Source organism: Hyla sarda, chromosome 6 (assembly GCF_029499605.1).
Source record: "Hyla sarda isolate aHylSar1 chromosome 6, aHylSar1.hap1, whole genome shotgun sequence".
Taxonomy (NCBI): domain Eukaryota; kingdom Metazoa; phylum Chordata; class Amphibia; order Anura; family Hylidae; genus Hyla; species Hyla sarda.
The window spans coordinates 25,353,750-25,373,553 of record NC_079194.1 but is presented as its reverse complement, the minus strand read 5'-3'; the positions used below and the strand labels follow the sequence as shown (position 1 = coordinate 25,373,553).

At 45.4% G+C, this 19,804-nt stretch overlaps 1 protein-coding gene across 2 annotated transcripts in view; it reads right to left on the bottom strand.

Moving 5' to 3' along the window:
- Nucleotides 1–19,804, bottom strand: part of CDC14A (cell division cycle 14A) — a 160,249-nt gene that overhangs the window by 85,961 nt on the left and 54,484 nt on the right. For both annotated transcript variants that reach the window (XM_056523372.1, XM_056523371.1), the window contains exons 4-5: nt 12,242–12,334; nt 5,061–5,140 (exon numbers count right to left, since the gene is read on the bottom strand). In XM_056523372.1, the coding sequence (XP_056379347.1) occupies nt 5,061–5,140; nt 12,242–12,334 (173 nt within the window). The remainder of the gene's footprint in view (nt 1–5,060; nt 5,141–12,241; nt 12,335–19,804) is intronic.

Genomic DNA, 19,804 nt, shown 5'->3' with positions numbered 1-19,804 from the left:
CATACGCCCTATGTCCTGAAGAGGTTAAGTGGCGCTCCGTATTGTGCTCCGTACGTTGTAAATATGTTGGTGCCTGAAATGTAAAAAGTTGTTGGCACTCACATTTGTGCCACTCACCACTCCTGCGATACCGGTCTGCGGGTGTGTTCAGCTCAAGCTGGGATGGTGTTGGTATACCGTACTCACCAGCGAGCTCCGGTGTAGGTGAGCGGCAGCAGGCGTTCTCGTCAGCGTGTGCTTTCGGCGGCGTCTGACGTCAGCGATCAGCTGATGGCAGGTCAGCTGATCGGATATGGAGCACGGGTCAGCTGATCGGGTAAGGAGCGCTCACTTTCAGGGTACGTTCACACGGGCGGATTTTCAGCGGATTTTACACTGCGGATCCACAGGTGAAGGCCCCGCTCTATGCTGGCTTTACATGTGCCTGCTGATAGCGACAATACGACACTACCAGCAGGCACACTGCGATGTGTGAGTAGCAGTATACTCGCACATCGTGGGAGCTCTCTGCCTAGCTCAGAGCAGGGAGAGCGGCCGTGATGTGCGAGTACGCCGCGCACATCGCTGCAGTGTGTCTGCTGGTAGCTGCGTAATGATGCTATCAGCAGGCACATGTAAAGACAGCAGAGGGGGCCTTCACCAGCGGATCCGCAGCTAAATACGCTGCAAAAATCCGCTCGTGGGAACGTACCCTCAAATGGCTTTTTATTTACTACAATTATTTCAAATAAAGAGTTCTCTGTGGAGGTACAATTCGGTACTCGGTTGCAAAGTCCAAAGTAGGCTGTTATCAGCTTAATGCAGGTATTCGGATGGTAAAATCATCCTTGGAGAATCCTAAAGAACAAAGTCCACGTATTTCTCACAATGTGAACAGAGGTCAATATGCTCCGGTATCTGTATAATTTTTAAACATTTTATAATAAAGAATTGTTGTTTAATATACAACTATACTCTTTTCCTTTTCTCTGAGACAACAAACATCCGTCCAATACTAATTTACAAATCTGTTTCACTTTCTGCCACCAGTTAGTTTTCCACCGGAATACCCCTATAATGGAACTGAGCTGCAATACCACACTCAACCTGAGGAGAAATGTGGTGCTGTTTTTTGTTTGTTTAAAAAAAAAATAATACATATACACACATATATATATATATATGTATATATGCTTTTCTGTACCCCCTTTTTTTCCTTTGATCCAGGGTGTGGCAATATAAGCAACATGGCGGTAAAATATACTACAATATCCTTCAATAGGTCTCGGGCCCAGGAAGGGATGAAGCAATCCAGTTGCGTAGGCGTAATCTAGTAATTGCTCCGCTAATAAAACATAATTTCGTAGCCGTCGTAGGCGTGTGACAAATAGGGGACCGAAAATAGAGCGTGCGTTTACACCGCCGTAAAACACGTGAACAATGGCTACCAGGAGGCTTGTAAATTCCACTGACAATACACGGCGGGTAAAGAGCCGGATATAGACATCTATTGAGTGTAACATAAGCTGTGGAGTCATAAGGACTCATAATTGACAGAAAAAACAGGTTCGGACATGAAGAGGCCTCGGAAATATGAGGCCTGTCAGTAACCGGCGGTGACAGCCGCGTCGCTGTGTGTGTGTGAGATTATGGGATGGATGATTCAGGTCAGGTGAGAGGCCGGACATATTGTAGGTCGTGACCCAGTGGCCGTCTGGTGACTGTATTGTGACCCACATTATGCTGGTACAAACACAGACAAGATGGCGGAGCTGCTGCTGAGTGGTTACTATGGTAACTAAGACTGTGTGGACAGGCCTGTGCAGAGTTCACCCTAGAGATGCCCCCGTTCCCTACTATAGTACATTTATCTTCAACCTGTGGATCTTCAGCTGTTGCAAAACTACAACACCCAGCATGCCCTGACAGCCCCAGGCTGTCAGAGCATGCTGGGAGTTGTAGTTTTGCATCAGCTGGAGATCTAGAAGTTGGGAAAGACTGGTCTATGGCCCCTGGGGGCCAACCACTAAGCTCATGATAAAGTTCCAGATGTCCCCTATAAAGTTTACCTAGTTACAAAACTACAACTCCCAGCATGCCCCAGGCTGTCAGGGCATGGTGGGAGTTGTAGTTTTGCATCAGCTGGAGATCTAGAAGTTGGGAAAGACTGGTTTATGGCCCCCGGGGCCAAACACTAAGATCATGATAAAGTTCCAGATGTCCCCTATAAAGTTTACCTAGTTACAAAACTACAACTCCCAGCATGCCCGGCAAGCCCCAGGCTGTCAGGGCATGCTGGGAGTTGTAGTTTTGCAACAGCTGGAGATCCACAGGTTGTAGCATTGCAACAGCTGGAGATCTAGAAGTTGGGAAAGACTGGTCTGTGGCCCCTGGGGGCCAACCACTAAGCTCATGATAAAGTTCCAGATGTCCCCTATAAAGTTTACCTAGTTACAAAACTACAACTCCCAGCATGCCGGGAGTTGTAGATTTGCAGCGACTGGAAACAGCTGTAATCTTGTAGCTTCTGGGCCCCAATGCCAAATCTGAAACAGGGCCCCATATGCCAATTATAATACTGGTCTCCTATGGGGCAGATGTGCTTTGGGGCCCCCTTAGGTACTAGGGCCCCGATGCGACTGCTACTTCTATAGCTATACCCCTGGTTGTAATGTATGTCTTATCTTATTCAGAATTTCTCTAGGATCCAAACCCAGCCACAGCCTGAAGTGCTGCCCCCTGATTACTGCCGCCCTAGGCAGAGGCCCACAGGGGCCCAATGGCAAATACAGAGTCTTAGAGCTAAGTCCCTCGCGCATCTCTAAACCAGTGTTTACCAACCAGTGTGCCTCCAGCTGTCGCAAAACAACAACTCCCAGCATGCCCGGACAGCCAAAGGCTGTCCGGGCATGCTGGGAGTTGTAGTTTTGCAGCAGATGGAACAATTGTATTGTATTTCTTGTCCTATTTAGAGCTTCTCTTGCTGTAAAGGGGTATTCCAACAAAAAAACTTTTTTTTTTTTTTTAGATCAACTGGCTCCAGAAAGTTAAACAGATTTGTAAATTACTTCTATTAAAAAATCTTATTCCTTCCAATAATTATCAGCTGCTGAAGTTGAGTTGTTCTTATCTGTCTTGAAACAGTGCTCTCTGCTGACATCTCTTCTTGTCTCAGGAACTGCACAGAGTAGAAGAGGTTTGCTATGGGAATTTGCTTCTACTCTGGACAGTTCTCGAGACAGGTGTTATCAGAGAGCACTTAGACAGAAAAGAACAACTCAACTTCAGCAGCTCATAAGTACTGAAAGGATTAAGATTTTTTTTTTTTATAGAAGTAATTTACAAATCTGTTTAACTTTCTGGAGCCAGTTGATATATATAAAAAAAAGTTTTTTTCCTGGAATACCCCTTTAATCACAGATCCAAACCTTAAGAAGACGACAATGTCCACCTACCATATGAGTATTACACAAACTGCTGATCTACTGGGATTTGCGCATAAAACCATCTCTAGGGTTCACAGAGAATGGTCCGAAAAAGAGAGAATATCCAGTGAGCGGCAGTTGTGTGGACCAAAATGGCTTGTTGATGTCCGTGGAGAATGGGTGGACTGGTTCGAGATGACAGAAAGGCAACAGTAACTCAAATAATCATTGGTAACATCCAAGATATGCACAATACCACGTACACATCTAAAAATATTAAGACGATACGTGTAATAACAAGCCGTCCAGGTATCAGATCTGGAGTCATACAACAACTCGTTCTTGGTATGGAACCCCCCCGAGGTGAGAGAAACACGTGGAAAAATATTCGCTGCAGCATCTGTCTGTCCCTGACTAACCTGATCCTGTAAGCCAAAAATAAAGGTTTTTGCAATTTTCTATACTCACTGGCCACTTTATTAGGTATACCTGTTTAATGGCTGGTTAAGGCCGGGTTCACACCACGTTTTTGCAATACAGTTACTGTATCAGGTTTTTGATTTAAAAAAAAACGAATTCCTCAAAACCTGACTAAATGGTATCAAAACGTGTGTACAGATTTTTATCTGTATACGGTTTGAAAAATGATGTCCGGTTGCATCCGTTTTTTAAGAAAAAAACATATACGTTTTTAACTTTTCACTCCATTATGAATAAAGTTTCACTTGTTTGATTGAAATTCCAAGTAAAAAAAAAATGTGTAAAGTCAAAAACCGTATGGTGAAAACTGGATGGAACCGTACGCACATACGGTTCTGTACGGTTCCCATTGACTCCCATGTAAAAAAAAAAAAATATATATACGGTTTAATACGTTTTTTTACCCGGACCATAAACCGTGGTAGGCCACGGTTTTCTGTCCGGTAAAAAAAAAAGTAAAAAAACGTAAGGTTTGAAAAACGGAGACAACCGTATACATTATGGTGCATACAGTGAAGTCTATGGGCACGGTTTTCTGTACGGTTGCATATATTTTTATTTTATAAAACCGTATGGCAAAACCGTATAGCAAAATCGTGGTGTGAACCCACCCTTACACAAATAGCTAATCAGCCAATCACATGGCAGCAACTTCAATGTATTTAGGCATGTAGACATGGTCAAGACAACTCGTTCAAGTTGAAACCGAGCAACAAAACGGGGAAGAAAAGGGATATATGTGACTGTAAATGTGGCATAGTTGTTGGTGCCAGAGGGGCGGGTCTGAGTATTACACAAACTGCTGATCTACTGGGAGTCTCACGCACAACCATCTCTAGGGTTCACAGAGAATGGTCCGAAAAAGAGAAAATATCCAGTGAGCGGCAGTTGTGTGGACCAAAATGGCTTGTTGATGTCAGAGGCGAATGGGTAGATTGGTTTGAGATGACAGAAAAGTAGCAGTAACTCAAATAATCATTGGTAACATCCAAGATATGCACAATACTATGTCTGAGCGCACATGTTCATTCTTGAAGCAGATGGGCTACAGCAGCAGAGGACCACACCGTGTGCCAGTCCTGTCAGCTAAGCTGAGGCTACAATTAGTAAAGTTTCACCAAAATTGCCTAATCGTATGGGGAGGGGGGCTGTTCTGTAAGACTATGGACTTCTTACCTGAAAGGGAGGTACTGGGGGCTGGTACCACTTAGCAGGGCTCTATAGGCCTCTTCTGGAGTCTTCTTCAAATAGATGACCTAGAGACAATAAAAAACATATATATTTAAGAATAAGACAAAAAAGTACAAAGTCAATCACCCCCTATTAATGACTTACTAGCCCAGTGTTCTCCTACCTGTGGTGCCCCAGCTGTTGCAAAACTACAACTCCCATAATTTCCTGATGGCCAAATGCTTTGTAAATGACTGTGTCGTCCAGTGTTTCCCAAATTGTGGCTCTCCAGATGTAACAATACTACAACTCCCATCATTCCCTGATGGCCAAAGGCTATGTTCATGACTATGTAGACCAGTGTTCTCCAACCTGTAGAACTCCAGCTGTTGCGATACTACAACTCCCATCATTCCCTTAAGGTCAAAGGCTATGTTCATGACTATGTAGGTGTCCCCATCCTGTGGATCTTCACATGTGACAAAACTACAACTCCCATCATTCCCTGAAGGTCAAAGGCTATTCTCATGACTAAGTAGACCAGTGTTCCCAACCTGTCACTCTCCAGCTGCTGCAAAACTACAACTCCCATCATTATCTGACAGCCAAATGCTATGTACATGACTATATCGTCTATCGTATCCCAATCGTATTGTATCATATAGTGTATTGTATCCCAACCTGTGGCTTTCCGGCTGTTAAAAAATTACAACTCCCATTATGCCCTGACAGCTGAAGGCTGTCAGGGCATGATGGAAGTTGTAGTTTTCCAGCAACTTGAGGAACACAGGATGGGGGACAATTTTCTAGCACAGTGTTTCCCAACCAGGGTGCCTCCAGGTGTTGCAAAACTACAACTCCCATCATTCCCTGATGACCAAATACTATGTTCATGACTATGTAGCCCAGTGTTCCCCAACCTGTAGATCTACAGCTATAGTAATACTACAACTCCCATCATTCCCTTAAGGTCAATGGCTATGTTCATGACTATGTATACCAGTGTTCCCCATCCTGTGGATCTTCACATGTAACAATACTACAACTCCCATCATTTGATGATGACCAAATGTTATGGTCATGACTATGTAGACCAGTGTTCCCAACCAGTGGCTCTCCAGCTGTTGCACAACTACAACCCCCATTCCCTGATGACCAAATACTATGTTCATGACTATGTAGACCAGTGTTCCCCATCCTGTGGATCTTCACATGTGACAATACTACAACTCCCATCATTCCCTGAAGGTCAAAGGCTATGCTCATGACTATATAGACCAGTGTTCCCAACCTGTCACTCTCCAGCTGCTGCAAAACTACAACTCCCATCATTTTCTGACGCCCAAATGCTATGTACGTGACTGTATCGTCTATCGTATCCCAATCGTATAGTGTATTGTATCCCAACCTGTGGCTTTCCGGCTGTTAAAAAACTACAACTCCCATTATGCCCTGACAGCCGTAGGCTGTCACGGCATGATGGAAGTTGTAGTTTTCCAGCAACTTGAGAAACACAGGATGGGGAACAATTTTCTAGCACAGTGTTTCCCAACCAGGGTGCCTCCAGCTGTAGCAATACTACAACTCCCATCATTCCCTGATGACCAAAGGCTATGTGCATGACTATGTAGACCAGTGTTCCCCATCCTGTAGATCTCCAGCTGTAGCAATACTACAACTCCCATCATTCCCTGACGACCAAAGGCTATGTGCATGACTATGTAGACCAGTGTTCCCCATCCTGTAGATCTCCAGCTGTAGCAATACTACAACTCCCATCAATCCCTTAAGGTCAAAGGCTATGCTCATTACTATGTAGACCAGTTTTTCCCAACCTGTCACTCTCCAGCTGCTGCAAAACTACAACTCCCATCGTATCCTATCCCAATCGTATCGTATCGTGTATCGTATCCCAACCTGTGGCTTTCCGGCTGTTGGAAAACTACAACTCCCATTATGCCCTGACAGCCTTCGGCTGTCAGGGCATTATGGGAGTTGTAGTTTTCCAGCAACTTGAGGAACACAGGATGGGGAACAAATTTCTAGCACAGTGTTTCCCAACCAGGGTGCCTCCAGGTGTTGATAAAACTACAACTCCCAGAATGCCTGGACAGCCATAGGCTAACAAAGGCTGTCCAGGAATGCTGGGAGTTGTAGTTTTGCAACATCTGGAGGCACCCTGGTTGGGAGACACTGTTCTAGCATAAAGCACCGAGCTAAATGCCACATCCGACTTGCCAGCGGGGGGAACAACAAATGACAGGCCATTGTGTGTGTGTGGGCAAAATATTACATAATGAGGAAAATCTCTAAATCCCTTCTATCTGTTGAAAATCCGATCCAGATGAAAAAAAATAATAAAAAAAACAAAAAGGATCAGAAAAATAAAACCAAGGTCTTGAAGTAGCGTACAACTACTGGGAAGACCTAAATAGTGTATAAAAGCGTAAAAGCACATAAAGTGCATAGATAAAATGATAAGAGTCTATTTAGGAAACAAGAACGAGTAACGGTCCTGGACTGCACACGGTGCCTATTAGGGAGGAACGCCGGGCGCCATGGCGAGATGGCATCAGCTGCGGGTGGTGGGATGAGATTAAAAGGTTGGAGAGAATGCATTCATGGGATTGCTTCCCGCTTACACATAGGTAATCCACTCTGCATTTATATCACTATGGAAGGTCAGAAGGAGCAACGCTCTGCAGGACATAGGGTAAAGGATGTGTATGTGTATGCAATTTACTAGTGGTCTTAAACTGTGGCCCTCCAGATGTTGCAAAACTTCAACTCCCAGCATACCCGGACAGCCGTACTGAACGAAAGGAAATCTGTCAGCTGCAATTCATGTTTCACACCGCTGACGCTGTTAGGGCAAGGAGACATGTCTCACCTTTTATATATCAGTCTGTGCTTCCGTAACATAGAAAAATGTTTTTATTCTCTAGAGCCAAGTGTCAAAGAGGCGTTCCCAAGCCCCTGAAGTGCAGTGGGATGGAACGCCTGCTCGTACCCCTCCTCCAATCCCTGAAACCGAGCCCTGTTTAAAAATCTCATTCCTACACTCTGCATTCAAATTGTGCGCAGGTGTGAGATTTGGAAACAGGGCTCGGCCTTTAACTAACTGTCAATCCAGCAGGGACAGGGATGGGAGGGGGAAGGAGGAGGGGTTCCAGCACTCAACACTTTAGGGGATTTCTCCAATAAAAAAATAAAAAAACAACTCTCTTTTTCTATTGCTGGATGCTATATGTCCACTCTTTTCTATCTTTAAAGGGAATCTGTTTTTTTTTTTTGTTGTTGTTTTTACAGCTGAGAGAATAGACATATTGAAAAAAATAAAAATAAATGCCTGGAGTACCGCTTTAAAGTGTTCCTGTCATTTAAAGTGAAATGGGAAGTCGTCCAGCTCACCACCACCGCCTCAGTGCACGGACTCGTGCGGACACCACGAAGACGGGTAAGTAGAAAATAGAAGAATGTCCAACACGAAAGCACGATGCAAGAAGATGATTTATTGTGAATTCACACAGCAAACAGCAACATGGATCATGGAGTAGAGTGACGCGTTTCAGCAACCTTAGTCGCCTTAGTCATACCCTAAGGTATGACTAAGGCGACTAAGGTTGCTGAAACGCGTCACTCTACTCCATGATCCATGTTGCTGTTTGCTGTGTGAATTCACAATAAATCATCTTCTTGCATCGTGCTTTCGTGCTGGACATTCTTCTATTGTCATTTAAAGTGGTACTCCAAGGATCCAAAGGATTGGGGATAAGATGTTAATTACCTTGATGCGGTCACAGGACCTTCGGTCATGTGATTCATGTTAATTCCTCTATGGTATGTTGGAGGACCTTTGGAGGTCCTTGGGTCACATGATTACCCATAAGTCTTTGTACAGAAGATTGACAGTTGTTACAGACCAATGAGCTTAAGTCCAGCCCCTGCCCATATAAGGAAGCTGTAGCCGATTATCGCTCTCTTGGGTTGCTGCTCTCGTGGATGCCGGACTATCAGGACGGATCTGCGCAACTTTCAAAGACAAGCTAGGCCAGAAACCTGCCGGCCTCAGCCTGAAACTAAACCGTGAGTTAAAATCTCAATCCCCGCTAAAGTAGCGTGATTACTGGACTGAATCTAAACCCCTAAATCCAGTGGATCACCACAACAATTACCTTCCTAAGCTCAATAGACTCACGAGGTCCCAACCACTTGTCAAGCTCTAATAGACTTTGTTATATGGACTGTTCCTGTTCATTATTGCATAAAATCTTCAGTAAAAGTTCCGACAAGTTTCTGCAAATCTCCGGTTGTGGACAATCAATTATTTCCTATCTCCCTATCGCTCTAGGGAAGGGTGGCGGTAGGACAAGCATACAGAGAATAGCCCTCACCCTGGCGTCACGAATTGAAAGGGTTAAGCAAGCACCCTTTAGTAACCGCACAGCTACACCCCATATACCCTACAACCCCCAGGCTACCACACTTTGGACTGGTCAGGTTGTTCAGACTCCGATCATTAGAACGATCAGGGAGAAGCGTGCAGCTGCGCACTTCATTTCCCGTCTCGTTGCCTTTTCAAGGCTTATAATGGAGCCCAGTGAGCACAGCTGGAAAGAGATCGCAGCAAGCCAGGGAGTGTGAAGCTGCATGCTTCTCCCTGCTCGTTCTAATGAGACCCCGACTCATTTTTTTTTTTTCTGAAATGACAGGGACACTTTAAAGACGGACCTACACACTAAGGCTAGGTTCAGACTACGGAATTTCCGCCTGCAATTCCGCTTTGAAATTGCAGGCGAAAACTCCGCTTGTTAAAATGTATAGTGTAGTGAATGGGTTTTCCGTTGACAAATTCACACTTCGGAATTTGTGAAGCGGAATTTGTGAATGGAAAATCCGCTTGGAAATTTCCGCCTGAAGAATGGCGTTGCTCTTTCTTCAGGCGGAAATCCGCGCGGAACACATTGCAGTCTATTGGGGACTGCAATGTCCGTGCGGTCCTAGCGCCGACTGATTCTGTCAGCGCTGGCCGCACTCGGAATCTCCGCCGGGTGGAAATTTTCTTCCCGGAGATTCCGTAGTCTGAACCGTAGCCTAAATATGCGTTGTCTAAAAATTAGGTATTTTGGCAGGACTTGGTCCCTTGTCTCCTGAGTGAGTGAATCGCAACTGCACATGCCCAGTCGCTTCGCTCACTATAGGACTGGCAGCTAACCTAGCTTGTATCTCAGTATAGACCAGTGGTATCCAAACTATGGTCCTCCAGCTGTTGCAAAACTACAACTCCCAGCATGCCCGGACAGCCGTTGGCTGTCTGGGCATGCTGGGAGTTGTAGTTTTGCAAAAAATGGAGGGCAACAGTTTGGAGACCACTATGAGTAAATGGAATGAGCTACCAGAGCTGGTCAGAAGGTAAAGTCCCTTTAAATCTGGGACACCTCCGCTCCGCTTGGTTAGCCGCACGCGCGCGCTGCGATATCTATGTTAGGTTCACAAAGGCTCAACTGGACCCTGACATCTGAGACCTGTTCTATTTATTTCCGTTCTGTTGTAAAATATTAATAAGGCAGAATGAGAATCTCTCAGACAATGGGAGGAGCGGCTGAGAGAAGAAAACGCGGCGACACGGGACTTATCACTCCTCACACACGCACAAGGCGGCAGGTGACAGTGTGGTGTCCCGGTACCGTATTGCATACCGTACCTAGTGTAGAGGTCCCCAAAGTCAGAGTGACTACGCTCAGGTAGGGTTCCTCAGGTGGGACAGACCCTAGTCGCCTCTTCTTAAAGGGGTACTCCGGTGAAAACCTTTTTTCTTTTAAATCAACTGGTGGCAGAAAGTTAAACATATTTGTAAATTACTTCTATTAAAAGATCTTAATCCTTCCTGTACTTATTAGCTGCTGAATGCTACAGAGGAAATTCCTTTCTTTTTGGAACACTGATGACATCACGAGCACAGTGCTCTCTGCTGACATCTCTGTCCATTTTAGCTACCATGCATAGTAGATGTATGCTAAGGGCAGCATGGTGGCTCAGTGGTTAGCACTGCTGCCTTGCAGTGCTGGGGACTTGGGTTCAAATCCCACTAAGGACAACAATAAATAAGGTGTTATTATTATTATAATAACGTCAGCAGAGAGCACTGTGTTCGTGATGTCATCAGAGAGCATTCCAAAAACAAAAGAATTTCCCCTGTAGTATTCAGCAGCTAATAAGTACGGGAAGGATTAAGATTTTTTTAATAGAAGTAATTTACAAATCTGTTTAACTTTCTGCCACCAGTTGATTTAAAAGAAAAAAGGTTTTCACAAGTCTAATTTTTTAATGCTAACACATGTATATATTTAATAATAGTATATATCTAGGATAATGTATAGTACTCACCTTGTTTAGCATCGCAGGACCTTCGGTCAGGTGACCGTGTTAATCTCCTCTATGGTATGTTGGAGGACCTTAGGAGGTCCTTGGGTCACGTGTTACCCACAAATCTTTGTAATGGTGATTGACATCAGTATTGAACCAATTAGCTTTAGTCCAGCCCCTGCCCATATAAGGGAGCTGCGTCCAATTATCGCTCTCTTAGGTTGCTGCTCTCGTGGATGCCGGACTAGCAGGATGGATCTGCGCAACTTGCAAAAACACGCTAGGCCTCAAAAACCTACCGGCCTCAGCAGAACTAAAACCGTGAGTTCTAATCTACCCCCGCTAAAGCTAGCGTGACTACTGGACCTCAACTAATCCCCTAAATCCAGTGGAACAGCGCATAATACTTAAAGACTCTAAATTGCTAAAGTCCCAACCTTTGTCAATCTCCAAAGAAAGCACTTGTATGCATAGAGACTGTTCCGTTATTGAAGCTTGCAGAAAACCTTCAGTAAAAGTTATACCTGTTTCAGAAAACTCTCCGGTTGTGGACATTCTATTATTCTCTACCTCCCTATCGCTCTTGGGAAGGGTGGCGGTAGGACAAGCATTACTGAGGAGCCCTCACCCTGGCGTCACGAATAGCACAGCTACACTCCCCATACCCTACATCCCCCAGGCTATCACAACAGGACCACCCCCCCCCCCCCCACACACACACACACACACACACACACACAAACACACGCACACCCCACCGCCATGACCATAGTATATAAGATAGACGGCATTATTTGGGTTCCCATCATCAATACACTCACCGCGTACGCTCCGATCAGGAAGGCCGCGTTGGCTCTTTTTCTCTGGTCATAGCTGGTGTAGTGGACGATCTTCTTCCTTGACAAGCTGAAGGACTGAAAAAGAATAAAAAATTAGAAGATCGTACATCTAGAACCATGAAGAGTTAGTGAAGAAAACATAAAACATGACTAAAATCCCCTGCCTAATATTGTGGTGGTCCTGAGGCCTGGACTCTATAGACCTGTGAAGGTATCTTGTGGTATCCAAGATGGCCTCCATGATTGGGACTGGTTTCTCCAGCACATCCCACAGATGATCGATCCGATTGAGATCTGGAGGCCGAGTCACCACCTTGATCTCTTTGTCATGGTCCACATGACAATGCCTGCTGTGAGGCCGGGGGGCATTATCCTGCTAATAGAGGCCACTGCCATGAGGGGGTCTGGCTGCCATGAAGGGGAGGACTTGGTCTATATAATGGTTAGGTAGGTGGTACGTGTCACGGTAATATCCACATGATGCCAGGACACAAGGTCTCCAGCAGAACATTGCCCATCACACTGCATTATTACTGGCCAATGAGGTCATTAATATTGGCTACAAGGGGCATTATTAACAGCCAAAAGGGGCATTATTACTGGCCATTGGGGGCATTATAATTGGCTACAAGGGGCATTATTAACAGCAACAAGGGGCATTATTACTGGCCATTGGGGGCATTATAATTGGCTACAAGGGGCATTATTACTGGCCACTGTGGGCATTATTATAGGCTACAAGGGACATTATTTTATTATAGGCTACAACAAGCATTACTGGCTACAAGTTGCATTATTACTGGCCACCAAGGGCATTATTACTGGCTACAAGGGGCATTATTACTGGCCACCAAGGGCATTATTACTGGGTACAAGGGACATTATTACTGGGTACAAGGGGCATTATTACTGGCCACCAAGGGAATTATTACTGGCCACCAAGGGCATTATTACTGGCTACAAGGGGCATTATTACTGGCCACCAAGGGCATTATTACTGGCTACAAGGGGCATTATTACTGGCCACCAAGGGCATTATTACTGGGTACAAGGGACATTATTACTGGGTACAAGGGGCATTATTACTGGCCACCAAGGGAATTATTACTGGCCACCAAGGGCATTATTACTGGCTACAAGGGGCATTATTACTGGCCACCAAGGGAATTATTACTGGCTACAAGGGGCATTATTACTGGCTACAAGGGGCATTATTACTGGCCACCAAGGGCATTATTACTGGCTACAAGGGGCATTATTACTGGCCACCAAGGGCATTATTACTGCGTACAAGGGGCATTATTACTAACTACAAGGGGCATTATTACTGGCTACAAGGGGCATTATTACTGGCTACAAGGGGCATTATTACTGCGTACAAGGGGCATTATTACTAACTACAAGGGGCATTATTACTGGCTACAAGGGACATTATTACTGGCCACCAAGGGCATTATTACTGGCTACAAGGGGCATTATTACTGGCTACAAGCGCCATTATTACTGGCCACCAAGGGCATTATTACTGGCCACCAAGGGCATTATTACTGACTACAAGGGACATTAGTAACAGTTACAAGGTGCATTATTACTGAACACTGTGGGCATTAATATTGGCTTAACCTTAAAGGGACATTATTAACAGCGACAAGGGGCATTATTACTGGATACATAGGGCATTATTACTGGCCAATGGGGGCATTTTTATTAGATACAAGGAACATTATTACTGGCTACAGGGGGCATAATTACTGGGTACAAGAGGCATTCTAATTGGCTACAAGGGGCATTATTACTGGCCACAAAGAAGCATTATTACTGGCTACAGGGGCATTATTACTGGCCACCAAGGGCATTATTACTGGCCACAAAGGGGCATTATTACTGGCCACAAAGGGGCATTATTACTGGCCACAAAGGGGCATTATTACTGGCCACAAAGGGGCATTATTACTGGCCACAAAGGGGCATTATTACTGGCCACAAAGGGGCATTATTACTGGCTACAGGGGGTATAATTACTGGGTACAAGAGGCATTCTAATTGGTTACAAGGGGCATTATTATTAGCTTTAGGAAGCATTAATATTGGCTACAGGGGACATCATTTCTGGCCACCAAGGGCCAATTATTTCTGGTTACAAAGGGGGATTTTATTATTGGTTACAAAGGGGCTGCCGGAATCTGTTATGCGGCCAAGTGCTGCAGAATATGTTGGCACTATATAAAATAAAGGAATTATTATTGTGTTATAACAGGATGTGTGACCAATAACGATGAATTTAATGGGGCGAACGATTGATTGAGACGTGTAGAGGTTCTGCAAACAAGTGCTGATCCCTCTGATCTCACTGATCACCAGATCGTGGTCAGTAGATCGTCCATTTTATCCACTTCACCAGTTTTAATGTTATGGCTGATCATTATAAAAGGCAACTGGGGATAGTCTTCCTACGCATAATAAAGATGCTGCCGCGGGACACCATAAATGGTTCCTTAAGTCCTAAATTATTTTGTACAGTGGTCCCTCAAGTTACAAAATTAATTGGTTCCAGGACGACCATTGTATGTTGAAACCATTGTATGTTGAGACCAGAACTCTATGGAAACCTGGTAATTGGTTCTGGAACTACCAAAATGTCATCCAAAAATAGGAAAAGGTGAGGATTAGAGAGAAATAAGTAGAAAACTATAAAAATAAGTAGAAAACTATAGATAAAGCAAATCCTTCCATATAAAAGTAAGAAAGAGCTGCTGGGAGCCTACGGCTGTCCGGGCATGCTGGGAGTTGTAGCTTTGCAACAGCTGGAGGCACCCTGGTTGGGAAACAATGGTTTATGTAGAGGACAGGAGCTTCTTCAGGGTCTTATACAGTACACACAGTGTCCCAAATGGAGCCGCCCTTCCTAGGCGTCCAAAGGAGCAGCTAACCCTGACACAGGTAAGGAGTATAGAACATGTAATACCTCTCTGTACTGTATGGGGCGCTAACAGACACCAGTCAGTGCATGCACTTCAGTAATACAGGTAAAGAGTACAGAACATGTAATACCTCTCTGTACTGTATGGGGCGCTAACAGACACCAGTCAGTGCATGCACTTCAGTAATACAGGTAAGGAGTATAGAACATGTAATACCTCTCTGTACTGTATGGGGCGCTACCAGACACCAGTCAGTGCATACACTTCAGTAATACAGGTAAAGAGTACAGAACATGTAATACCTCCCTGTACTGTAGGGGGCGCTACCAGACACCAGTCAGTGCATACACTTCAGTAATACAGGTAAAGAGTACAGAGCATGTAATACCTCCCTGTACTGTAGGGGACGCTATCAGACACCAGTCAGTGCATGCACTTCAGTAATACAGGTAAAGAGTGCAGAACATGTAATACCTCCCTGTACTGAAGGGGGCGCTACCAGACACCAGTCAGTGCATGCACTTCAGTAATACAGGTAAAGAGTAGTACAGAGCATGTAATACCTCCCTGTACTGTAGGGGGCGCTACCAGACACCAGTCAGTGCATACACTTCAGTAATACAGATAAAGAGTAGTACAGAGCATGTAATACCTCCCTGTACTGTAGGGGGTGCTACCAGACACCAGTCAGTGCATACACTTCAGTAATACAGATAAAGAGTAGTACAGAGCATGTAATACCTCCATGTACTGTAGGGAGCGCTACCAGACACCAGTCAGTGCATACACTTCAGTAATACAGGTGATTTACCAGTAAAATGCTCATTCTGATTGGTCAGTTCCTCCGGTTGTGACACGTTTCACAGATCTGGACTGTCTGTACATTGTATGTTGAGTCTGGTTTCAAGTTACAATGGTCCAGAAAAAAACATTGTATGTTGAAACTATTGTATGTTGAGGCCATTGTAAGTTGAGGGATCACTGTACCAAGTTTTCTACAGATCATTGTATTGGCCTACATGTTACGTGTAATGTAATCACAATTACCAGAAGAGGAATAATCCTGCCTCAGCTAAGTATCTTGTTATCAGGTATTAAACAGTATTATACTAGATTATAACTGGACTAATGTGGGGCAAATCTAAAGGTCTGTGTCCACCCTAAAGATGTCCATACACAATGCACAATGGTCCTGGGTCCTGAATTTGGTAGTTTCAGTGTTTTTACCTAATTTCAGAGCTGCCGGGACATTTTTACTTGCATTTTAGATGCTACAATCAAATTTGATTGCGGTGTCTAAAGGGTTAAAGCCGGGCATCACCGTGATCAGTGATGTCTGGCATTAGAGATGGATCCTGGTGGCAGATAGTGGCCAGGACCACCCAGCTATGACCACCCAGCTATGACCCGCACTCAGCTCCCGAGCACGTGTCATAGAAGGGGAGTGGGACGCTGTCGTCCACAAGAGGTTAAAGGTTGAATTGCGGAAGGTAGAAGTGATTCTCACGCCTACAGGTAGGTGGTGTAGCTTTGCGCCTAAATAAGTACCTTTGCGCACAAAATAGCGACAACATTTTGACAAAAGACGCAAATGATAAATCCGTGACCACCGTATGGTCAAAAAGAAAAAGTTGTACGGGTAGGCAAAAAGAGTAAAACGTTCTATATCTAAAGACGCAAAAAAGTCGCTAAAATGTTGCTTGCGCCTGAACTGCGCCAAAACATAGACAAAAAAAAAATGCTCTAAAAGCAATGATAAATCTCCCCCTATACAGTGACCCCCCCGACCTACGATGGCCCCGACATACGATCATTTCAACATACGATGGCCTCTCAGAGGCAGCATCAACATACGATGCTTTTGTATGTCGGGGCCATCGCATAAACGGCTATCCGGCAGCGCAGACTGCTTCATCTGCCACCAGATAGCTGTTTACGGTGCCCCGTGTGGTCCGCTGACGATCACTTACCTGTCCTCGGGGCTCCGGCGCGTCCTCTTCAGGATCCCCTGCATTGTCGGCGCTCTCCATCGTCGTCATCACGTCGCTGCGCACGCCGTCCCGTCATCCAATAGGAGCGGCGTGCGTAACGACGTGATGGCGGCAACGGAGAGTGAGGATGCCGGGGAAGCAGAGGCCTTGCTGGAGCGTCGGCGACACTGCGACAGCGATGGACGGCGACATCCAGGGCAGCGGTGACGAGCGGTGACGGTCCGGAGCGGCGGGGACACGTGAGTACAACTTCCTATGCCAGTGGTCTTTAACCTGCGGACCTCCAGATGTTACAAAACTACAACTTCCAGCATGCCCGGACAGCCAACGGCTGTCCCGGCATGCTGGGTGTTGTAGTTTTGCAACATCTGGAGGTCCACAGGTTGTAGACCACTGTACTATACTTTACATTGCACGGATCCCTCAACATGCGATGGTTTCAACAAACGATGGTCCATTTGGAACGGATTACCATCGTATGTTGAGGGACCACTGTATGTATATACAGCAGTGTTTCCCAACCAGGGTGCCTCCAGGTGTGGCAAAACTACAACTCCCAGCATGCCCGGACAGCCGTTGGCTGTCCGGGCATGCTGGGAGTTGTAGTTTTGCAACAGGTGGAGGCCCCCTGCTTGGGAAACACTGATATACAGACTATAAAGTGGAGTAAAGCCGGGCAAACCCTTTGAATATGTAAACAATATGTATGAGAACACAATAGTTCAGATCATCTCTCCATCCTGTGGACTTATATAAACATATGTAAAGTATACGCAATCACAGGAAGATGATGTATCTTATAGATGTTTATATATGAAAATCGGACCTCGACAGGAAGGGAGCACCGGCTGTACGGCACGATAAATGGTCCCTTTCCTTGTGTTCACATTATCTCTGTTTCCTGCACTGGGTCACTCGCTTCTGTTTATTCCTATGTGGATTTTCCATTGACCCTTCCATTTGGTGCCTATTGAGAATATACATAGATTATCTTGTATTTCTAAACGTATAAAGAGCTCGACCTTCGTGAAACCCTGTACGGTGATTTTATTTCAGATAAATGTAAAGACTGTGGATGGACATTTAATGGACGTTGTTTATCTCTGTGATCGCTTAGGCTTTACTTAGAATGATCACAAATGGCTTCATGCCTTAGGACGTGTCCACACTTGGCGATGAGAGTAACTGCATTAGAAGAGAGTGCTTACAAATAAAAAAGAGCAGAAGAATAGAGTGCCTGCAGAAAGGGGAATTGTAGCGTAGAGTGCATGTAGAAAGGGGGAGCAGTAGAGTGGAGTGCATGTAGAAAGGGAGAGCAGTAGAGTGGAGTGCCTGCAGAAAGGGGGAATAGTAGCGTAGAGTGCATGTAGAAAGGGGGAGCAGTAGAGTGGAGTGCATGCAGAAAGGGGGAGCAGTAGAGTGGAGTGCATGCAGAAAGAGGGAGCAGTAGTGTGGAGTGCATGCAGAAAGGGGGAATAGTAGTGTAGAGTGCATGTAGAAAGGGGGAGCAGTAGAGTGGAGTGCATGCAGAAAGAGGGAGCAGTAGTGTGGAGTGCATGCAGAAAGGGGGAGCAGTAGTGTGGAGTGCATGCAGAAAGGGAGAGCAGTAGTGTGGAGTGCATGCAGAAAGGGGGAGCAGTAGTGTGGAGTGCATGCAGAAAGAGGGAGCAGTAGTGTGGAGTGCATGCAGAAAGGGGGAGCAGTAGTGTGGAGTGCATGCAGAAAGGGAGAGCAGTAGTGTGGAGTGCATGCAGAAAGGGGGAGCAGTAGTGTGGAGTGCATGCAGAAAGGGGGAGCAGTAGTGTGGAGTGCATGTAGAAAGGGAGAGCAGTAGTGTGGAGTGCATGCAGATAGGATGAGCAGTAGAATAGAATGCATGCAGAAAGAGTAGAGTGCATGTAGAAAGGAGGGACAATAGAACAGAAGGCATGTAGAAAGGAGGAGCAGTAGAATAGAATGCATGCAGAAAGGAGGAGCAGTAGAGTGGAGTGCATGCAGAAAGGGGGAGCAGTAGTGTCGAGTGCATGCAGAAAGGGAGAGCAGTAGAATAGAATGCATGCAGAAAGGGAGAGCAGTAGAGTGGAGTGCCTGCAGAAAGGGGGAATAGTAGTGTAGAGTGCATGTAGAAAGAAGGAACAGTAGAACAGAAGGCATGTAGAAATGAGGAGCCGTAGAGTGGAGTGCATGCAGAAAGGAAGGGCAGTAGAATGGAGTGCCTACAGAAAAGAGGAGCAGTAGAATAGAGTGCATGCATAAAGGAGGAACAGTAGGATAGAGTGCATGCAGAAAGGAGAAACAGTAGAATAGAGTGCATGCAGAAAGGAGAAACTGTAGAATAGAGTGCATGCAGAAAGGAGGAACAGTAGGATAGAGTGCATGCAGAAAGGAGGAACAGTAGGATAGAGTGCATGCAGAAAGGAGGAACAGTAGGATAGAGTGCATGCAGAAATGAGGAACAGTAGGATAGAGTGCATGCAGAAAGGAGGAACAGTAGGATAGAGTGCATGCAGAAAGGAGGAACAATAGGATAGAGTGCATGCAGAAAGGAGGAACAGTAGAATAGAGTGCATATAGAAGGAAGGAGCAGTAGGATAGAGTGCCAGTAGAAAGCAGGTGCAGTAAAATGGAGTGTA